The sequence below is a fragment of the Lepisosteus platostomus genome, chromosome 23 (genome assembly GCF_059453375.1).
Source record: "Lepisosteus platostomus isolate fLepPlt1 chromosome 23, fLepPlt1.hap1, whole genome shotgun sequence".
Taxonomy (NCBI): Eukaryota; Metazoa; Chordata; class Actinopteri; order Semionotiformes; family Lepisosteidae; genus Lepisosteus; species Lepisosteus platostomus.
In genome coordinates, this window is record NC_142633.1 from 6794589 (window position 1) to 6815200 (window position 20612).

The window sequence follows — 20612 nt, forward strand, 5'->3', positions numbered from 1 at the left end:
CCATGTGCAGTGATTAATGGCCTGACCTGCCCTACACTGGGTCAGTCCAGGGAGGTCACATGCTGCCCTGCTTGTGGGCCCATCCCGATGTGACTCCTATAAGGGCAGGGCACATCGTCTCGCTGCTTAGGTAACAACAGCAGTCTTGCAAGATGACAGGAATGTTGAACCGAGGATGGAGAACTTGCCAGACATGAGCCCCATTGAACATGTGTGGGATGAGCTGGGATCACGTCTGGCACCCAGGACCCAGAGACCACTTAACACGCACCAGTGCCATTCGGAGGACTGAAACTGTTGCAAAGCACTTGCCACATATATACAGCTTAGAGTGCTTCCAGCTCTGGCCACACATGCTACTAGCCTGTGACCTCCACTGTGGACCCCCAGTTGATAATAATCAGGATAATGAACTTGCCCCCAATGTATTGTAGGGGTTGGAACACCTGCTAAAGAAAAAAGATGATCAAGTTTCCTGATAACTCTGTTAATCTGTTGCAATTGGGAGTGAAAAGTTTCTTTTAATGCTCAGTCTGGATTTTATGTAAAATCTTTGCATGCTGAGAGCATTCACTGGCTGCATTACAGCAGTTGTTTGCTGGGCTATTTCTGTCCTCTGTGCCTCTCACCCTCTCATTGTGTCAGCAGTGTAGGAGGGCAGGACCTTGAGGTCTCATAGTGATCCAAGATAAGGCAAAGGGAGAGGCACCAGCCTCTGGGAAAAATGAGCAGGACTATATCGATAGAATTAGTTTATGATTACATACTGTACTCTTAAGCAGTTGTTGCAGAAACATGGTTTGTTCACTGTTGCTCTGATTTATACAGTAATGAGAAGAGCAACAGTCTGGTGAATGCATAGTCAGGAGTTGCTAATAAGCACAAGGTCCCCATTTTTAGAGTGCGTTGTTCAGTTTTGCTCTTCCTGTTCCAGGTAACAAATTTATGTACTTGATATCCTCTCCCTGTCGTCGTCTTCTCTTTAAGCTCTTGGAAAAAGTTTTATTTTTCATTATTGTAAGCTCTGAGTCATGACTGTTTTAAGTGTGCTTTCTCAGAATAAGACAAGACATTGCTATCATTCCCAGTTTCTCTTTTGCAGTGCAGCCTTCAGTCTGCAGGGTGGCCATACCGTTACTATACCATCAATTTAATAAATATTGGTTGTTAAAGTATACCAAATTAATTATCTATAGAAGCGTTTGTAGTGGCAGAAAAAGGCATTCAGCATCTTGTGGCTTAAATTGTGTAAGTCAGAACGTGATCCGTAGATTTTAGCTTTCCATTGCCTTTATTTAAGTCTGTATTTTCAATTAATTCTAGTAGTTCCAGGTTAAATTAAAATAGGGAAGAGCTTTTTCTGTGTCGTTGGCCTTATTTGGATCCCATGTACTGGGGCTATAGGCTGAAATGTTGACATATGTTATTAGACTAATGGTGGATTTGAGCTTTACTTGGAGACTGCTGAGCCAAGCCATTCTGTATCGTTTATGTCATTGATCAACTTGGAATCGATTCAGAATTGCATTCAGATGGAAGGACCCACTGTTGAAATCCACCCATTCATTTTCTCACTGTTTCATCCAATGCAGGGTCGCAGGGTCGCCAGAGCCTATCTTGGCAAGCAATGGGTGCAAGACAGTTTACACCCTGGGCAGGATGCCAGCCCAAATCAGGGCACGCACACACACACACCAGGGCCAGTATGCCTTTGGACTAGGGGCGGAGCGGTGGCTCTGTGGCTGAGGATCTGCGCCTGTGGCCGGAAGGTTGCTGGTTCAAATCCTGCTTCCGGCAGAGGGATCCTAGCAAGGCCCTTAACCCCAACTGCTCCAGGGGCTGTGTATAAATGGCTAACCCTGTGCTCTGAACCCTAAACCAAGAAATTGTATATGGCTAATAAAGTGATCTTATCTAACTGGAGCATCGGGAGAAACGAACATGGGGAGAACATACAAACTCCTCAGATTCCCTGGGTCTGGAACTGAACCCAGAGCCCCAGGACAGCAAGGGCAGCAACCACTGCACAAAGTGCTTCCCTATTTAAGTCATATACATAAGTACTTATTCTTCCAATAATACTTTAAAAATAATATGAAATAATACAATAAATACTTCAGTACTTAAAAAAATATTTGTATTGGTCTTTAGTGTGTAGTGTTCTGCATTTTACACAATAAAGAGGCCTTGTTGTTTATTATCACATTAATTCAGAAATTCATATAGCACGGTGCTTTTCATGGCAAAGGATCGTAAAGTGCGTCACATGTAGGAGGTGACCTACTTTTCCCACCACTGATTTGCAGCCCCCACCTGGGTGACACATGGCAGCCAAAACACAGCACACAGCCGATCAGGTGCAAATGAGAGAAAATGAAACTTTCAGGGAGGCCGGATTGTACAAGTTCAGTGGGCACGAGGGCGAAACACCACCTCTCTTACACACTGCACTGTGGGATCTTTAATGATCAGTTAGTCAGGACCCTGACTGAGCACCTCATCTGAGGGATTGCTTCAGTGACAGCACAGTGGGCATAATGGGGTTTGATTCTGTTCCGGAGGAAAGATCGCCACCTACTGGTCCACCCACACTACTTACAGCAACAAACTAGTTTTATTGCTGACTGCTGGGTTCAGAAGTGAATTTGCTGGGCAGCTAAGGGCAATTACAAAGACCTAAAAACCTTTTTCAACCTTTTAAAAATGTTTGTCTTGCCAGCAGCCATATCACCATGCAACTCATAGCTGGCAGCCCATTGAAGCTAATCAGGTGTGAGCCTGGTCAGGACCTGGATGGGAGACCTCCTGGGAAAAACTAAGGCTGCTGCTGGAAGAGGTGTTAGTAGGGCCAGTAGGGGGTGCTCACCCTGCAGTCTGTGTGGGTCCTAATGCTCCAGTATAGTGACGGGGACACTATACTGTAAAAAGATGCCGTCCTATGGATGGGACATAAAACTGAGGTCCTCTGTGGTCATTAAAAATCTCAGGGCATTTCTTGAAAAGAATAGGGGTGTGACCCCAGCATCCTTGTCAATGACCCCCTGGCCTTTACCTGTCATAGCCTCCTAATAATCCCCATCTCTGAACTGGCTTCATCACTCTGCTCTCTCCCCACCAATAGCTGATGTGTGGTGAGAGTATTGGTGCATCATCCAGGTGGGGCTGCACACTGGTGGTGGTGGAGTGGATCCCCATTACCAGTAAAGCGCTTTGACTGGAGTGTCCAGAAAAGCACTATATAAATGTAAGGAATTATTTATTGTTAACAATGACCCTGTACGCCGATATTGGGGTGAATTCTCGGTGTCTAGTGTCCTTTCTGATCCTGTTCGTACAGCATCTGGCAAAGAAGTGAACTCCGGATCGGCTTTGTTGTGGTACAGCAAGGTCAGCCCGTAAGCACACATTACAGGTGGTGCCGTCACTTGATAAACGGCAATTAACCATTTTATTAAGATCGCGATTTTCTATTGTACCGTAGATTAAAAAAAAACGAGAAAGCCCTTATGCTGAAATATGTTTAGGATGATGATTTAGTTTCTGTATTTAGGTACGATTCTTAGGCATCTCTAGCTTTACGCAGATGACGATAATTATGCATGTGGAATGCGGATTTAATTTTAGCGTTGCATTTAGGTTAGTTGTTTGGTTCCCCTGTCCTGCGAAGCAGGGTTTGGTGACACTGGCTGCGGCGATCAGACGGCGTTTCCTTCGGCTGGCCTGGCCTGGCTCGGCCGAGCTCGGTCCTCCCTCCAGCAGAGGGAGGGATTGAAGCAGCTCGCCGTGCCTGGCGCACAAAGCCCGTCCGGGCACTGTTTCTCAGACATAACAGGGGAGGGAAAAAAAAAGAGAGAGAGAGAAAGTAAGAGAGAAGGGTCAAAGATTGCTTCCTGTTTGTGCTTCTGGCGCTCGCTGGCTGCTTCTTCTTTTGACTATTTATCGCACCGGGGGCTGCTCCTCGCCGTCCTGGTCGCGGGGGAGGGCAGAGCCGGCGAGCCAGCTTGTTCGGGTTGTTGTATTTGCTTTTCACCTCCGGTAGCCGCTGGGCGAGCTGCCAGGGGAGAGCGACACACACACACACACACCCGCCCGCCCCTGGCGCACGGCCTGGCCGCTCTCCCCCACCTCCCTCTCCGCCTGCCTGCTGCTCCAACAAGGCCGCCTGCGATTGGCGCTGACTCTCTCTCTCCTGCCCCTTGCAGCCAATCGCGCCGGGAGAAGAGCTGCTAGTGTGGTACAATGGGGAAGACAACCCCGAGATAGCAGCTGCAATAGAGGAAGAACGGGCCAGCAGTTTGAGCAGGAAAAATTCGCCCAGGGCCAAGAGAGGTAAGCCCCGATGCTCCTTGTCTTCCAGGCCCGCGGCGCCCCTCGCCGTGGCCGGGGAGCCCTCGCCCCCCGGTCCCCGCCTCCGCCTCGGTCCGGTCGCGGTCCGCTCTGGACGACCCAGCGGACGACGGCGAGAGAGACGCCGAATTAAAACGTCAGTCAGCCAGCCAGCCCGCCCGCCCGCCCCCCTCTTTTTTTTTCTCCCTCTCCCGTGGTGTAAAGTTATTGTCCGCCGCCTTGACGGCTTCGAGGCGGCGGCGGTGTCGGTGTCAGCGGCGGGCGGCGAGAGCCGGGAGTCGGGGTGACCTTTTCCAGACTCCGGCTGCCAGCTGGACTCGGCGTCTTGTGCTGCTCCGCAGGGTCGCTGCCAGCCCTCCAGGCTGCCTTTGACTGGTTCTTCCCTTTAAACACCACTGTTTTTTGACCCGGACGGCTGGGGTTGGGGCTTCTTGAGGGTTTTATTTATTTAAATAGCCGTTCCTAGTCTGGGAGTGACGTCGCGTCCCCCCGTTCCGTCGTTTTGGCCTCGGCGGCCTTCAAAACGCGCAGATTTGTGACGACAAGTGGCAGTTTTTTTTTTTGCTGTAAAAGCCCGTGAACCAGCTTATGAAATTGTAAACACGAGCAAGGCCCTGTCGTTGCTCTGAGTGCGCGGTGTGAATTGCACAGCCTGCCGTGCTTTACCTGCGCAGGTCTTGCCGCTTTTTTCCTCCCCAGTGTTGTCTGCTCCTGGTCTTCATTACACTGACAAGTTTAGGAGGCTGTTGCATGTCAAATGTTGCCCGTTTGCAGGATTGGGGCGACATGCAAGAAGGTGAAACGTGTTTGAAAGGAAATCGTTGAAGTCTGATCAGTTACGTGCTTTTGTTTTTCGAGTGCTGATTTTAGTATCTTCCTCACCACTACCTTTTGAGCCGATGCTTAACACTATTGGGGACGATATAAAAGCTGGTGCTCGGGAAGAGTTTGCTGTTTTACTGTTGATAGTTATAATATTTTTTACACGGAAGGCACGACATGAACCAAAGCTGAAAGTTTTCTCGTAATTTGAGCTAAAAACAGAACGGAAAGGTTACACTTATTGGTCACTCGCCAGGCAGAAGGTATCATTCAGTAAAATGTAGAGCTGGAGTATATACACTGGTTTCAAAGGAAAGTAGAGCACTGCATTAATATTCATAACAGCCCCCGAGAAGTTATAGTGTATACAAACCAGACACACCCCTTCCAAACTGTGCAGTTTCAGTGTGTTTTTCTGGGTATGTTTACAGACCTGCAGTCTCCAGGATTAGGTTATTTGACTGGTTCTTCGGTGTCTCTCAGTGGCGGCTGGCTGTTTGTTGCTGCTCAGTTGTGGGTTTGCAGTGTCTGTTGTCTTTTGCTGCAGGGTGATGTTACTGCACCAGGTGAGTGGGTATTCTAACGCAGGGGCAGTGCTGTGAGGGTTTATGTGGTGGTTTTGGGCAGCTCTTGTGCTCCGAAGCAGTGTGTGTCCTGCCCTGTGGGCTGTGAGAGACCTTTGAGTCTCTGTGAATCACATTGTCTCGGTGTACTAGCAGTTAAAACCTGCAGTTATTGGAAGAAAGGAACAAGGGTGTTTTTTTTTTCCCCCCTCTGGAAGGACACAAAGTCCTCAGTCAGGCCACATCCATTGAGCGCTGCTCTGGAAGTTGAATATTAAACTTGATAAGAGAGAGAAATAGCTGCAGTCACTCAGATACACTTAGAAATGTCTCTGGAATACGCTTCGGAAAACGCTCATGATTATTTGTTATTTTTAAAGGCGGCACTTTTACCTTGTATACATATTTACAGCTTGTATCTTCAGTAGCTTTTCTTTAATCCCTTTATTTTACCTGCTACGTTAATGTAAGCCAAGTTCTCATTAGCCACTGTGACCTAGAGCACCATTTATAGTGCAGCATTTACTGAGCAATTAGAAGGAAGTTTCTTGCTCAGAAGTATGACGGTGGTGTTCTACCTGGGATTTGAACCCGTGACCCTCTGGCCCAGAGTCTGGAGTCTTTCGCACGGCTACCTCAAGCTAATGCACTTAAATGTCTAAACTGTCATTTCCTGGAAACAAAGTGAGTCTTCATCAGAATACGATTGTTTCAGGCCCTGTGTTTATGTTGAGATGAGTGTTTTCATGTTAAAATGCTGTCATTTAGAAAACGAGCTCTAATTTTAGGTTACTTCACACTAGTCTGTTTTTAGCAGGACAGCTACAGACAGTCCCAAGTTGCAAAAGGGAGAGGCCCTGTGCTGTGAGCTTCTGATGTGGGGGTGGGGAAGATGCATGACATCGATTTCATGTAAAAGATTAGGTGAGGTTTCTTGTGTTGTCCTGCATGGGTCTCTTGTCTTTGTCTCCAGCGAACTCTGGGCACCATGTTAAGGTCATGGATCTGTTTTAACCAACTTGATCTGCAGTTAACTAAAAGAAAAGAGTGGATTCAAGCTTGCTAGAATTAGCAGGAAAAAGAGCAGGGCTCTGCGATCATTAAACTTATCGGACCTTTGTACAGCAGTTCCTCTTTGGTCATGTAAAACTAATTGTGTTCCACTATTCTGTCAAAGAAGAAAGATATTCAGCAGTATCCTTGCCTGTGGAAGCAAGGAATGGTCTAGAAAGAGACACTTTCTAGGGAGCAGCTCTGTGTTGTTCCTTCACGTGTGGTGACAGTTGGACAGTTTCAATTGCAGCCACAGCTGGTGAGTCAGATACAACTCAAAAACAAGCAAAAGAGCCTTTTAGAATGAGATGCATCGGGTAAATACATGATGTTGTGTATATTTATTTGGCCAGATTAATGGGTAATTTCATCACTAAACGACCACATTCGAAGGAATGTATTCTTCTTCAAGTCAAGCATGATATGTGTTTGGCATTTAGAACCCACCAGTGGTATTGTTCTGAATTTCAGAGGGAAACAGATGCAGTTACTCACTTTTCTACCTGCTGTGTAGTGGGCTGCTGGTCCATAATGGCCACCTCCTGTCACCCAGGCCCTACAGCACCTCAGTGGTGATGAAGTGGGTCCACTTCTGTAGTTAAAGCACTCTTTAGGATGACAGGAGCTACATATATAGATGCCATTTGTCATGGGGGCTCTTTTTGACAGGGTGCTCTGTGCTTTGCTTATATAAGAGCCGTTTACAGGTTGGGGCTGCGGCATGCATGGTGGTGACAGTGGAAGGAACACAATTACACCAAAACCGACAGTTCTGGTGCAGTTAAAACCACACGGAATGAGTCCTCTCTAGTTCTCTCTAGTTCTCCAACACAGTGCCCAAGGTAGAGCACTGCATTTACTGTGTCCCTGCAAAAGATTCAAGGCTTGCAAAGAGGTGAAGTAAAACCCAGCTATTGAAACCTTTCTGTGAGAAAGTTACACATTTTGCAGGGGATTAAAACACTTCGCAGCTGGGATTGTCAGATGTCTCTTTCTGGTTCAGGTTGGATTTTAGAAAGTAGCCTTGCTTCCCGGTCTGGCTGTGTGTCTTCTTTCAGTGGATCAGTGCTGATGTTACAGATGTTAGTGTCAGTATTCCAGCCTGGCACTTCAGAAGCAACATGATCATTTTCATGAGCCTGCCTGATGAAGATGGGTATTGCTTTAATGTGTAAATTATGGAGCATGTATTTGTTTTATTTTTAAACCAACAAAAATACTTGTCAGGAGAAACATTCTTCATGTTTCATAGGAAATGTAACTTACCCAGATTTAGCTCCAAAACGTTTAGCCTAATCTTGTCTGTTGTACAAATTAAACTTTTAAGTGTGTACCAAAATTGTTGAAGATTTTTTCAAATATTTTTTGGCTGCGATAAGTATGTATTTACAAAATACCAGCATTAACCACCAAGTGTCTTTCTTTAGTTGTGTACTTTGTATGTCCGAGATGTGACCACAGTATCTCCACCTATTTGTATGTAAAAAGACATGAAGAAGGCAGACTCATCAGTTATCAGTTATGATTCTTGCAATGACCCAGCCTGGATTCTGGTATCTTTTATCTGCATTTTAGCAGAAGCCATTTGCCCCATTTATGCCTTTTGGTACCGAGTAGCTAATCGATCAAAGGTTGATTCTAGGTGTCTTGAGAGACGTCAGGGTATCATCTTCAAAAACATGACTGGGGTAGCTTGCAGACTCCTGCAACCTTTTATATAAGGAAGATTCTCCTGCTCTCGGTCTTAAATACTCTTTTACATAGTTTCTCCTTGTGCCCTCTGCTCATTCTGAATAGGTCCGCTGGTTTAACTTTATCGGTGCCATTTAGGATTTTGAGTACTTGCATCAGATTTCCTCTGAATCATCTCCATTCAAGACTAAAAAATGTCTGTCAATGTCAGACGTCCCTGGGGGCTGTGGAATGTATCTCTGGCTCTTCACTTGAGTAATTCCAGAAGCTCTGTATTGTTTTTTATAATGTCCAGAATAATATTATTTGCAATATTCTAGAGCAGCATATTACATGCAATATTTAAAATGCAGGATACGCCCTCGATGGGTCACCAGTCCATCTCAGAGCACACGCAGACACAAACGTTCACACCAGCACGAGTTTAACTGGAAGTCAGTTGATCTACCGGTATGTCTCTGGACTGTGGGAGGAAACTGCGAACATGGGGAGAACATACGAACTCCACACAGACAGCACCTCAGGTTGAGAATCGAACCCGTGCTCGAGCACTATGTGGCTGCAATTAAAAAACATATAGGACTGCAAGCCTGACAGCAGTACAGGAAGCAAGGAGTTTAAGTCCTCAGCACAGTGTTTTAGATAGAGCAGACTAGCCCTGGGCAAGTCTCGTGAGGATCTGCTATAACAGAATGACTGCTGAATTGACCACTGTTTCTATAGCTCAGCACATGGGCACACTTTCTGCGGAAATGTAGATAAGGCTCAGCAAATTTTCTAAATAGAATTTAATTCCGTGATCTCAGGGGTTGTGGTGGTGATTCAGAAACAAAGGTAAATTCTCTGTTGTGATCGGTAAACATCCTGAGTAGTTGCTTTGACATCATTGGTCAAGTGTTTGTTTTTAGCAGTGCTTGGCTTTTAACAGTACAAGTAGCGTATCCTAGAAAAAGAACTATCTGAACGATAGCACATAGTGGCAGCACTAATAGAGTTCAGGTCTTGCGGAGAGGTCCGTGTCCTCTGCCATCAGTTGTGTGGCTCAGTATGGCAGTACCTGCGCTCGCAAAAGCAGATTGGAGTGACGGAACGAAATGATTTAAAAACTGGCGGAACCGGACGCGTTGTGTTTAGGAATCGCAAGCCGTGGAAAAAAGTGGGTATTGCAACGCTATTTTTATAGTTCAGGGTTAGAAATATTCAGCCTTGATGAGTGGATTTCAAACCACAGTAAAGCTAAAATATAGACAGTAACTTCTTTAAACCTCCATTTTACATCACAAAATAGATGCAATTTCCAGGTCTGTGAGGGCCATATTCTGCCGTTCATAACTAGGCAACAAAACTTCCTGTGACGTTGTAAACAAGCAGGCTTGTGAATATCTATTAATCCAATAGAAATATTACTCTCGGCATTAGATGGTTTTGCCAACAAATACTGCATATTAACACTGCCTGCAGATCGCGTGGGAACATTTCTGCAGTGAAACTTCTGCTGCACAACCTGTCCTTAATGCACTCGCACATGGTATTAGTTGGTACTGTGACTAGTGAGCAGGAAGGGCTGCATCACGTCACAATCCGTGGGAATTCTCGCCCCTGGCAAGACCACGGGTTTGTGGCGACTTAGAGTACTTTCACAACGTTCATGATTTGATGCGTAATTGGAAATTTTGTCAGCTTTTTCTCGTAACGTCAGTAAATTTATTTTGTTACCGAGATTTAATCACCAGTCTGAGAAATTGGGACTGCAGTTCCCCTTTAAGGTGTTAGAAATATTTTAGTGGTGTAGTCTTCTCAGTTCTGTGCTCAAGCTCCAAGCTTAATCAAGTATCTTTTTTTTTTTTAGAAGGGGATTCTTATTAACAGCAGTGACCTGGTGCTGGTGGTGTTCTGGACCTGGGGAAGAGCCATTGTCTCGTTTGGGGGGGGGAAAACTCAGTTTTTGTGGAGGTGTGTCTGTCTGTCCTGTCGGGCACCAGTTGCTGTGTGAGGTCGCCTCAGCCTGCCGGACTGCGTTCGGAGTGTCAGGGGAGGCCTGCACAGGAGTTGTTTTTATTGTGTGAACATCACAATGAAGGCATCCTTAAGGTGACTAATGGAGATTCAGTGAAGTGTGCACAGGAATCCTATAAAACTCTAGGGAAACGGGCTCCGTCAGCGTGTGCTTGTGTCGGCAAGCCAGAAGAACCGCCCACGGCAAATCTCACTTGCAGCCTCCAGAGGATCAGTCAAATTTGACGCAAACGTTAAAAGTAACTTGTTATAACTAGTGCCTCATTCATAATCTGAAGTGGTAGGTGACAACAGCTCAAGTCAATAGTGAGCGTTTTGCTGCATAGTCAAAGATATTGATTTTTTTTTAAGGCTGAAACAGTCGTTGCACACAGCAGTGCGTCTGTATGTTTGTGTGTCGCAGCACACGGGGGTGACCTGGATCAGTGCGTCTCTGAGTGTGTTTGTGTATCGCAGCACATGGGAGGGACCTGGACCAGTGTGTCTCTGTGTGTGTTTGTGTGTCGCAGTACACAGGAGTGACCTGGACCAGTGTGTCTCTGTGTGTGTTTGTGTGTCGCAGTACACAGGAGTGATCTGGATCAGTGTGTCTCTGTGTCGCAGTACACAGGAGTGATCTGGATCAGTGTGTCTCTGTGTGTTTGTGTTGCAGCGCGAAAGAGTATGTGTCTTTTGCAGTACATGGAGCAGTGTGTCTCTGTGTGCTTGTGATGCTGTCAATGACGTGTGTGTGTGTGTCACAGCACGCAACTCCCAGTCCACACACATATGTTGAATGTGGATCAAAAAACCAGCATTTTAGGCTGATTGTGTTGCATAAATGGGTTAATTTGGCTAGTTGATACAGACTGTGGGAGTTTATTTTCGATTATTATCTAAAAGAGTGCAAAAACGAGAGCAGCAGATTTCACGGTTCCACTGGCCAGCAGTTATAGTCTTGCTGTATCACCATCACTAATGGTCTGTTTTTCTTTATTTTCAGAAATATAATTTTTTTCTATTGTAGGCTCAGTGCTGATTCAGCGGCGGCCAGCTGGTCAAATCCCACTGTGTGGGGAGTCCCAGTCCCAGTCAACTAGTGACATCATCCAGATTCAAACCCGTGATCGTAGAGCTCAGTCTGCGCTCGGACAAGCTCCTTCACGCAGTGAGCCTTTCGGGTTGGCCCTGTGGTCCTGGATGGTGAGAGGGTGCAGTTGTGTTGTTTAGACAGCTCAGGTGTGTTTTCTTGTGTGTAGCTTGTAGTGCTGTCCTGTGGCTGAATGGAAGTAAAATACAGGGTTTGATGCGGCACTTCAGAGTTGCTCTACACAGCAACATATGCACTTTATGGTTTTTGTACCCTTTTAAGCTTGATTGAAAACAAAGTAGTAAAATACAATGGCACCCTGTGGTATTATAAATCCGTTGCTCTCTTACTCATTGTTGAAATTTGATTTTGGCTGCTGAGATCCGAATACATGATACCACTATTTGTTGGATGAATATGGATTTTGGGAAGGATAATTTGTCAGTAATTTTGGTTTTTAGTCTGATCCGCATAGTCCATAAAATGTAAAGACCAACAAAATGAATTTACAACAGAATTATGGATTTACAGTATCAGTGTTAAACCAAGCTGGAAGAAGTAAATGTTTGAATACATCTATAAACGTTTCCTGGAATATCCACTTGTGTGTGTTTATAGGGTATGTGAATTTAAAAGGGTTCCTGGCGCATTATCTCTGCGCCCTTCCAAAGTGTGGTTTTGCAGAGGCTAGGATGACATGGGAGTTGTGTTGTTGTCACTGGTCCCACCTCCCCTCCCTGCTGCAGGGTTTGTATGGGAACATAAGGGATCATTCTCAGTATTCAAATCCAGACTGAAAACCTATTACTTCAGCCTAGCCCACTCTCACCTTAGATCATAGCTTGCTGTAACCATGGCTGCTGGTGCTGCTGTACATGCCATTGTGTGTCTCTGTGTTGGCCCAGCAGGTAGATACATCTGTTCTGACCAGACTATCCTATTCTCCTCCCCACATGTCTGGATGGCGCCCTGGCTGGGCACCATCTGAGTTGGATGCTGCATCACTGCCATGGATCCAAGAGGGACATCGTGGATATATACCTTCATTCATTTATTTCCTTTTTTTAAATTATATAATGTTAACATACCCAAAGGGGCTAGGCAGCCAGTTGACCTTGGACCCCTAGAGGTTTTTTTTCTCCTTACTAAGGAGTTTTTGGTTCCTCTCCTCCGTTGTCTTCTGGTCTTTTCTGTTCTCTATTCACAACATGTATGGTCACTTGCTTTGTATAGCACCTTTCACAACAAGGTTGCCCCAAGGCGCTATATAAAAATAAATTGAATTGAATAAGGAAGGGTGCAGATGAGAGCTGCCTGTGTAGCTAGCTTGGTGGTCAGTAGCTAATTGATGCAAATTTAAATTTCAAAAGAATTCAGGGTATCGGTCTCGACAACAGAGCTGGTTGTCTTGTTCCATATTCCCACAGCCTTTAGTGTAAGGAGGTATCTCCTGCTCTATAGTATGAGAAAGCTTCAGCCTCTGTTGAGAAGAATGCTCAGATTTTCCCTTTTAGTTTTCAAATGAATAATCTGAACGAATAATATTTTCTTAAACATCTGAAAATAGAGATGGCATGACGTCCTTCCCACGTTCTTGTGAGTTTCTACTGGGTCCCACAGTCCGAAGGCGTGCTGGGAGGTTAATTGGCTTCTGGGAAAATTGGCCCGGCGTGTTTGCGTGTCAGTGTGTGCTCTGTGATGGCGTCTCGTTGGATGCGCATATCCACAAAATGGATGGGTGGTTTTGAAAATAAAAATAGTATCTCTTCATCTGAGTACTCATTTTCGCTTTTTTGAACGGGTAGTGATGTACCCACTAGGAATATCGCTGTATCTCTCCTGTTATGGTTCAGCTAAACTGCTGCAGTTTTGTGTACAAAAAAAATAACCAGACCCTATATAAGAAGAGGAGATCTGTCAGAGTGCAATGCTGGTAACAGAAGCATACGTTTGATCCAGAGAGCCTACCTGTACCACATCATCATGCCAACAGTAGATTCAAGTGTTCAGTCCTCGAAGCCTTTGCCAAAGTCAGCCCAGTGAAGGTGTTCAGAACAGGGAACCACAAGGGGAGACTGCAGGGAAGCGACTCAAATTGACAGCAGGAGGCCTTTCTTTGCACAAAGGGCAGCAGTTGTCTGGAACAAGCTTACCCCGCCATGTTGAAACGGACACCCTGGCTTGGTCCTGGGGTCCTTTCGCTGCGGTCATCCAACTGCTCTAGATCTAGAGTCCTCTCATTTGTAACCTTATGTTCTTACGTAGATGTTTCTGCTTTGTAGGAAATGGCATCTTTTCTATGCATTTTAAAAATAATAGTTTTCTTCCACTGCTGGAAGAATGAAAGAACGAAAAGCCAGAGAAGTCAGTGGGGAGAGTTTTACTGCAGTGAGTGGTTTAGCCAGTCCAGGCCTGCTCAGTGCAGTGGGTGTCTCTTCATTTGAAGACTGATGGGGGGGGCAGCCCTTGGGGTCAGGGGCAGTTGGCTGCCAGGGTGGGGTGGATGAGAGAGGTCTGGGGTGTTCTTGGTTTGGCGCACAAACTGCAGACAGTTGAGGGAGTAGGAGGATACGTGGAGATAAATCCAAGTTTCTGCACGCCTCCATACTGCTCATCGTAGTGTGAGCAAATAACTACTATGCAAAACTGCTCACTGTTTTTTTTTTTATTTGCTGTGCATTTTTGAAAATGCTAGTCTGCTTTTGTACCAGGGATGGCTTGTTTGAACTCCCTCAATTTTTTCACAGAATTATACACTTTTGAGTCGGTCGTCAACGGACATCTTTCTTCCATGAGGCTTTTGATGAAAAGAAAGTTGATTCTTGGATATCTGCTCTCGGGGCTTCTCAGCTGAGTCTTTCAGTAAATCTGTAGAGTCTGAAGTATTCAGCTCTTGTGTTGCAGTGTTGCTGAGTGCTCAGTGTTCTAAATTTTGGCATTGAAGGAAATTGTTAAAGTTGTTTCAGAAAGATCTAGAGTTTCTGAACGTAGATGTATGTTGCACGGGATTGGCTGACCTTAAATTCCACACATTGAATTTATCTAAACGAAATAACGTTTCGGAATTGCTAAAGCCAGGCTAGTTCAAAGATCCTGAGTTTGAGGAGCCAGAGGTAAGATTTCAGGTTGAGCCCTTCGGTGTCGAATCCGATTTGTTCAGGTCCTCAGTGTTGGCGAGCAGAGCACCCTCTCGTCTGTAAACTGCTGAACTGTGGAGTTGGGAGTCTGTTCTGAAAGAAGGGCTCATCAAATTGAAGTCACTCTGTGTAAGGAAATGTTTTTTTTGTTCCTAATTTCAAAATGCCCCATTGAGAAGCCAGAACAAACTGACTGGTTATCATTCTGCTACAATGCTGTATTTTAGGCCGTGTGTCCGAAATTGCATTTGTCGTAAAAAATGTGTTATGCACAGGATTGTCTTGGTTGGCCACCCCCTGTTTTGAGCTAAGAGGCAGGCGAGGGGAAACGTGATCTGGCTTCGGCTGCTCTGAAAAAGCCTCCTCTCTCTCTCCCCAGAGCCCTGGCTCTGAGCAGCTGGCAGGGGCGAGCGAGACTGCTCCAGCCCCTTTAATTCTCGGGGGAGTTCTCCTGTAAAACCCTGGCTCCGTGAGACTGGAAAGTGTGAGCCCCCCCCCTTCAGATGGAAGAGGACAGGCAGCTCGTTACCTCGGCCCTTCCTGAACACGGAAGCAGGATGTTGTCCGCGGTGTGTCCAGAGGTTGTTACCGCCCGACCACCGCCATCCACAGGAGGGTTAATGTCAGGCCTGTCCGGCCCACCCTGGGGACTCGCGCGGCCAGCTTCATCCCACACAGTAGCTCCGGGGCACCCTTTCTGCAAAACGCCATTTTTCAGCAAATAACTTTGGTCTTTTAATGACCGGTTTAACATTTTCCGTGGGAAGGCAGTAACTAGTGCTCTCTTGTCATTTTTACTTTTACTTCAGCAGCTTAGAAACAGCCATTTTCTAAGTCTGTGGTGAAACATACCCTTGTTGCCGGTTTTCACAATGAAGGGGTCGTCTCCAGTTCTGCTTCCTGCATCTGTTAAAACCCTTTTCAGAAAAGATATAACCTGGAACCCCAAAGCAAACCGTAACAGCAGCCCTTATCCAAAGTTTCAGACCAGCCAGGAGGCCCATTCAAACAGCGTATGATTGCGATCTAATATATACAGTATGATACTGTGAGCTCACAGTAAAGAGGGTTGATTTATATGTGTGAAAACTACAGAGGGTTATCAGAGCTACAGTGCGCAAAATTAAGGCCTCTGTCAGATTTATGGCTATTTATTCATATAACTGATGCCTTTACCCAAGGTAAATTCATGGTGAAAACCGTTGCATTGAATAAAAGGAATCTGGGAAAAGAAAGAGTTGAAGTACAGTAAACAGCACAGTTGTTTTAAAGCACTGTGCTGAGCCTAATTTAATGGGGTAGGAGCGGCGTGATTTTCATTATCCAAGCCCTGGAATGGATAGCAAGGATGCAATGTGTGACTAAAGGCAGTGCACACTCTGTCCCACGTGCAAGCTGAGATGCAACCGGACAGGCAGGATAGCTGTAATACACCTGCTTCCATCTCCTCTGGGAATCAGGTCGTTGTGTGATTTAGTGCTGCCTTATGTCTTTGGATCACCTTGTGAAATGTTCTGTTTTTTGTTGTCGCGGAGCTATGATACATATTTCTACTGTGACAAAATCGTGTCCCTGATGGCAGAATGTTATTTGCTGTGCTGACAGGTGTATCCACAGATTTACATAATGTAAAAGAGTATTTCCCTAGGGATAACAGCCGTTACATCCAGTCACTGTGAATTGGAACATTTTCCATGTCCTAACAAAATGAGTCCTCACTGGTCTACAGTGAATGCCTTTTATCACCCAAGCCTGTTCTACCAGACATGGTCACCCCCGGGGGATTTGTCGCCTGCAGATTTCAGGATCCGAGAGAGGCTAGCTAACTCAACACAGCAGAGGACAGAGGTGGCAACTTCATGGAAATGCATTAATGACTGAGAAGAAAAGGCAGTGCTTTACACTAAGGCCTGTGGGGGTGTGGAGCAAGCCCGTGCAGCTGTGTTGCTGAAGGTGATAGCCTGGCTTCTGTCAAGAAACCGCTGAATGAGCTATCCAGCTGTGGGGACCGTTTAGCTGCTCGTTCTGAGGTGGTGCTGCTTTATAGTCTTGCCAGTGGCTGATTTGTGTCAACAGATGCTATAAGGGACCAGTCTCTTGTCTGCGTGACCACCTTCTCTGCTCTAAAATAAGTCCCTTTCCAGCTCTGAAAGATTAGAATACGGTTCTGGGTAAAAACTCTGGTTACACCAGGTACCCACGTACACAGGCGCTCTGGGTACTGGATGACAGTACCCCAACTGTGGCACTGAGCCCTCGCCTGCTTCTGCCCCATAAAGATTTGTGCGTTACTGTCTGTCTCCAAGCACTACGGTTTGTGCTCAGCCAAAAACATGAGGCTGGGTAAAGTAAACTTGATACTTGTTCGTGGTCCTTTGCAGGAATTGCTGCAGGAGGATGTTGTGGCTCGTTACATCTCTGCCTTCTCTCCCCTCTTCATTTGTTGCCTTTTGTGTGCAAATGAACTTTTTAAAAAGTTTTATCTGAATTCAATTAGTATATTTCTCCCTGGGACTGCTGTGCTGCAATATAAGGAGTAGCTTTGGGATCCTCTGGGATTAAAATTGCCGTGTACATGTAAGGAATTACAATTATTGAATTGTTCTCTGCCCAGTATTTGCTGGCTAACGGAAACATTGGCACAACGGAGGACACTGCATCAGGGTGAGGCTGAGGAGCAGTCCGAGACGCAGTGCCGGATGTGTGGCTCCAGATGTTGCAGAACTAACTGTACAGTATGCTTGGAAGAAATGTGAATAAGTTTTTATTTCGAGTGCCAAAAAAAATCCCATCTGCTACTCGAACCCGGTAACTTCAGGTTTCTGTGACCGTCTTGTACTTTGAGGTCATGCTGACAGCCTGTCTTTCCCTTCTTGCACATGTGCCGGTGCTGCAGTCGAGCTTGTGTGTGTGTGTGTGGAGGAGAAATGGATTATCTTTCCACCCTGGCAGTTTGCAATTTGCAGCATTCAATTGCACGAATTGTGAAAATCAACTAATTTCCTTCCAGTGGGCAGAAAGAGCCGCTCTGCGGAGGAGGTGAGGTCTTGTGAGTAGGGGGAGCAGTGCAAGAAGCTGCTGTCAGTTCTTTGTGTGTGCTAGTTCTGCCTGCGAACAACAAAAAGATAGAGTGACCTTATTTGTACAATATCAGTTTGGGTTATAATAATGTAATAATAATAATGTTGCTTTATTAGCCCTATACAATTCCTTGCATTAGGAATTCGGCTTTTCGCATACCCCAGCTTGCTCTCCATGAGGCACACAGACAGGGAGAGAAGCTTGGGGTCAGAGCTTCTGAGTTCTGCATTTCAATAAAAATACTCAACGGGGCTCGCTTTGTACCTGATAAGGTTCCGCTCATCAAGTGTGGCAAAATATAGCATTTTTGCTTATTGCACGAACAGTCCTGCTTTATTTCTCCCTATATGCCTAAGACACGTCCCCAGTTACATTGTTAATCATATTCGGATGAATACTTGTAGACTGGCACCTCTTGCTGCCTCAAAGAGTGAAGAGGGCTTTGTTTGGAGGTTTTATAGCTGTACTTTATGCACCAAAGCCCGAGTGTAGTTTTGTTATTTCTGATAGCTAGTACCTCGTCCCCTCTGTCTCAGTGATGCCCTCCCCTTTAAGCCAGGAACGGCTGTACTTTTTCACCTGAAGTTTTTTTTGTTTCTTCCTGTGGATGGGGGAAAAATGGAAATGGCAAGGTTGTTTTGAGAGGGCGATGAGTTAGAAATGTAATTGCATCCCAGCTGTAGACTGCTTTCTGGCTTGGTTTCCTCAGCCTGTCCATTACAAGTAGGCTCCTGCTGCAGTAGATATGCTGGAGCCCTGAGAGGTGCTGAAATGTGATCATCTTGCGTTCAGCGTGGGCAGGGGGTTCGCTCAAAAAAACGTTGTGTTGAGTTCCTGGAGAGAATCCTGCCTCTCAGGTTTGGCTGGTTCTCACTGGCTGTTCAACTTCACGTGGACTTGAAAGTCTGTTGTTCAGCGATCTTTTTTTTTTTTTTTTTAAGTGTAGATCTTTCAGGCGCAGTCAGAGTAGGAGCAGTAGAGCAGTCCTGGAGCGTTTGCCCAAGGTGATTTAGAAGCAAGGGGCGGTTTTGTCTGCGAGGGTGCCGCTGGGAAGAGCGGACCGTGAAGAAATGAATACCTGATTCTGCACGCAGTCTGTCTGGTAGTCATGAGCGGCTCTGACCCTCTCAGTTGTCCCGCCTGAGGCTTTGCAGGAATTAGCCTGTGATGCAGTGGTTTGGCATTTGCCTACTCCTTTCACTCGGTGACTCAGCTCTTGCTCCTGCTGGGAGGAGCTCCTCGCTGCTGGCTGTAACTGAACTGCGAAGGGGCCTTTTGAGAGCCTGTTCATTGCTGAGCTGATGACAAGGCCGTTTTCATGGAAAGGCGTGGATCAGAGCTGAGCCGTCTCTTCCGTTTCACGGCGGGCCTGTAGTCGAGGAGTCTGGCTTCTTTCAAGCAACAGCTGGATGGGATACTCGCAGGCAGGCTGGATGGGCAGTGTGGCCTCCTGTCGTCTGTGACCTTCATGTTCTTCTGACTTTCATGCTGTCATGACCACATCGTTCTCGGCCTGCCAGGGGGCTTGTAAATGGGCTTACAGCAGAGGACGGAGGCTCTTCTGTGAATTTGACATGCTAGGGATTTCTCACTGTAAATTTGCTCAAAATCATAGGGGAAAATGATCAAGGGAGAATGAAGCCAGCAAAGCAAATTTCCCTTAATTCAGTGTGAGACAGAGGTGACTGGTGCGTGCAGGTTCTACTTTTAGAATGAGAAAACAAATTTAGTTCTAGTGCTTTTTGAATTTGCTCTGCAGATATCACTTCTGACTCCTGATGCTTTGAGCTAAACCGTAAACGTGGGAAGCAAACATACAAAACACTAAAACAATGGTAGTTTGAACTCTTTTTGAACAGTGTTCAATATGCATCACTTGATTATTGAAGTCCTAGATAATTCCCTCCAGTGCTCAGCCATCACTGGCTACCGATACACCCCTATCTATACCTGTATAGATAGCAAATAAAAACACCAAACTCAATTTGTGAACTAATTAGTCAGTTGTTTAGACCCAAAAGACTCGGTGCTCACAGTTTTTTCTGGTAGTCCAATAAGGGTGGCACAGTGGTTGTCACAGGGGTCTGGGTTCGATTCCTGGGGCGCTGTTGGCGTGGGAGGAGGATGTTCCTTCCTGTGTTCAAGTGGGTTTCCCCCTGCAGGCCGGTGATATTCGGGTAGGTTAGTGTTTGGGAAGATGGGCCCTGCGGTGGGTGTGTGTGGACCCTGCCTTGCACCCTCGCTCGCCGAGATGGGCTCCACGACCCTGGATTGGAAGAAGCAGTTAGAAAATGGATGGATGGCAGTCGAGCAAGTTCATTCCCCCCCATCTGTGCTGGAACTACGTCCTGCACCTTGAATGGCTTGCTGACTTGATGGCGATATTTTGGTTTGCCATAAAATAATCTTAGTGCCGTTAGCCAGTTCCCTCATGTTTTCTGTGTCAGGAGTGGATGTAAACCCTTGTCCTAAAGGCAGAGTGGTTGAATTTGATCATGGTAGCGTGCCGGCACAGTGGTTCGTTTTGCTGCCTCGCAGTGCCGGGGCCCTGGGTTCGATTCTGGGCCTGGGCTGCAGACCCACAGATGTTTTTCTGTTCTAACCGTGTTCATGTGAGCTTCCAGCCTTGGCTGGGATTCAGGAAAAGAATGGTGAACATTGGTTATGACTTTTTCCTGCGGGTATATTGCAGCGTTACAACGTGGAGTGACTTGCTGTTTCTGCACAAAGGACCTTGTGGGTTTTCAAATGCAGCATCTCAAGGTCTGTGAGCTGCAGGGTCTTCTGGGTTTAACACCAACCAAACCCTGTGGCCTAATCAGACCTCTTGGC

At 46.1% G+C, this 20612-nt stretch overlaps 1 protein-coding gene across 3 annotated transcripts in view; it reads left to right on the forward strand.

The window, feature by feature from the left end:
• prdm2b (PR domain containing 2, with ZNF domain b) overlaps positions 1 to 20612 on the forward strand; it is a 57689-nt gene that overhangs the window by 21548 nt on the left and 15529 nt on the right. For 2 of the 3 annotated variants that reach the window (XM_088616840.1, XM_088616841.1), the window contains exon 6: positions 4203 to 4329. In XM_088616840.1, coding sequence (XP_088472966.1) covers positions 4203 to 4329 — 127 coding nt within the window. Of the gene's footprint in view, positions 1 to 4202; positions 4330 to 15132; positions 15281 to 20612 lie in introns of those variants that run through there. The other variant, XM_088616843.1, reaches the window with a different exon arrangement.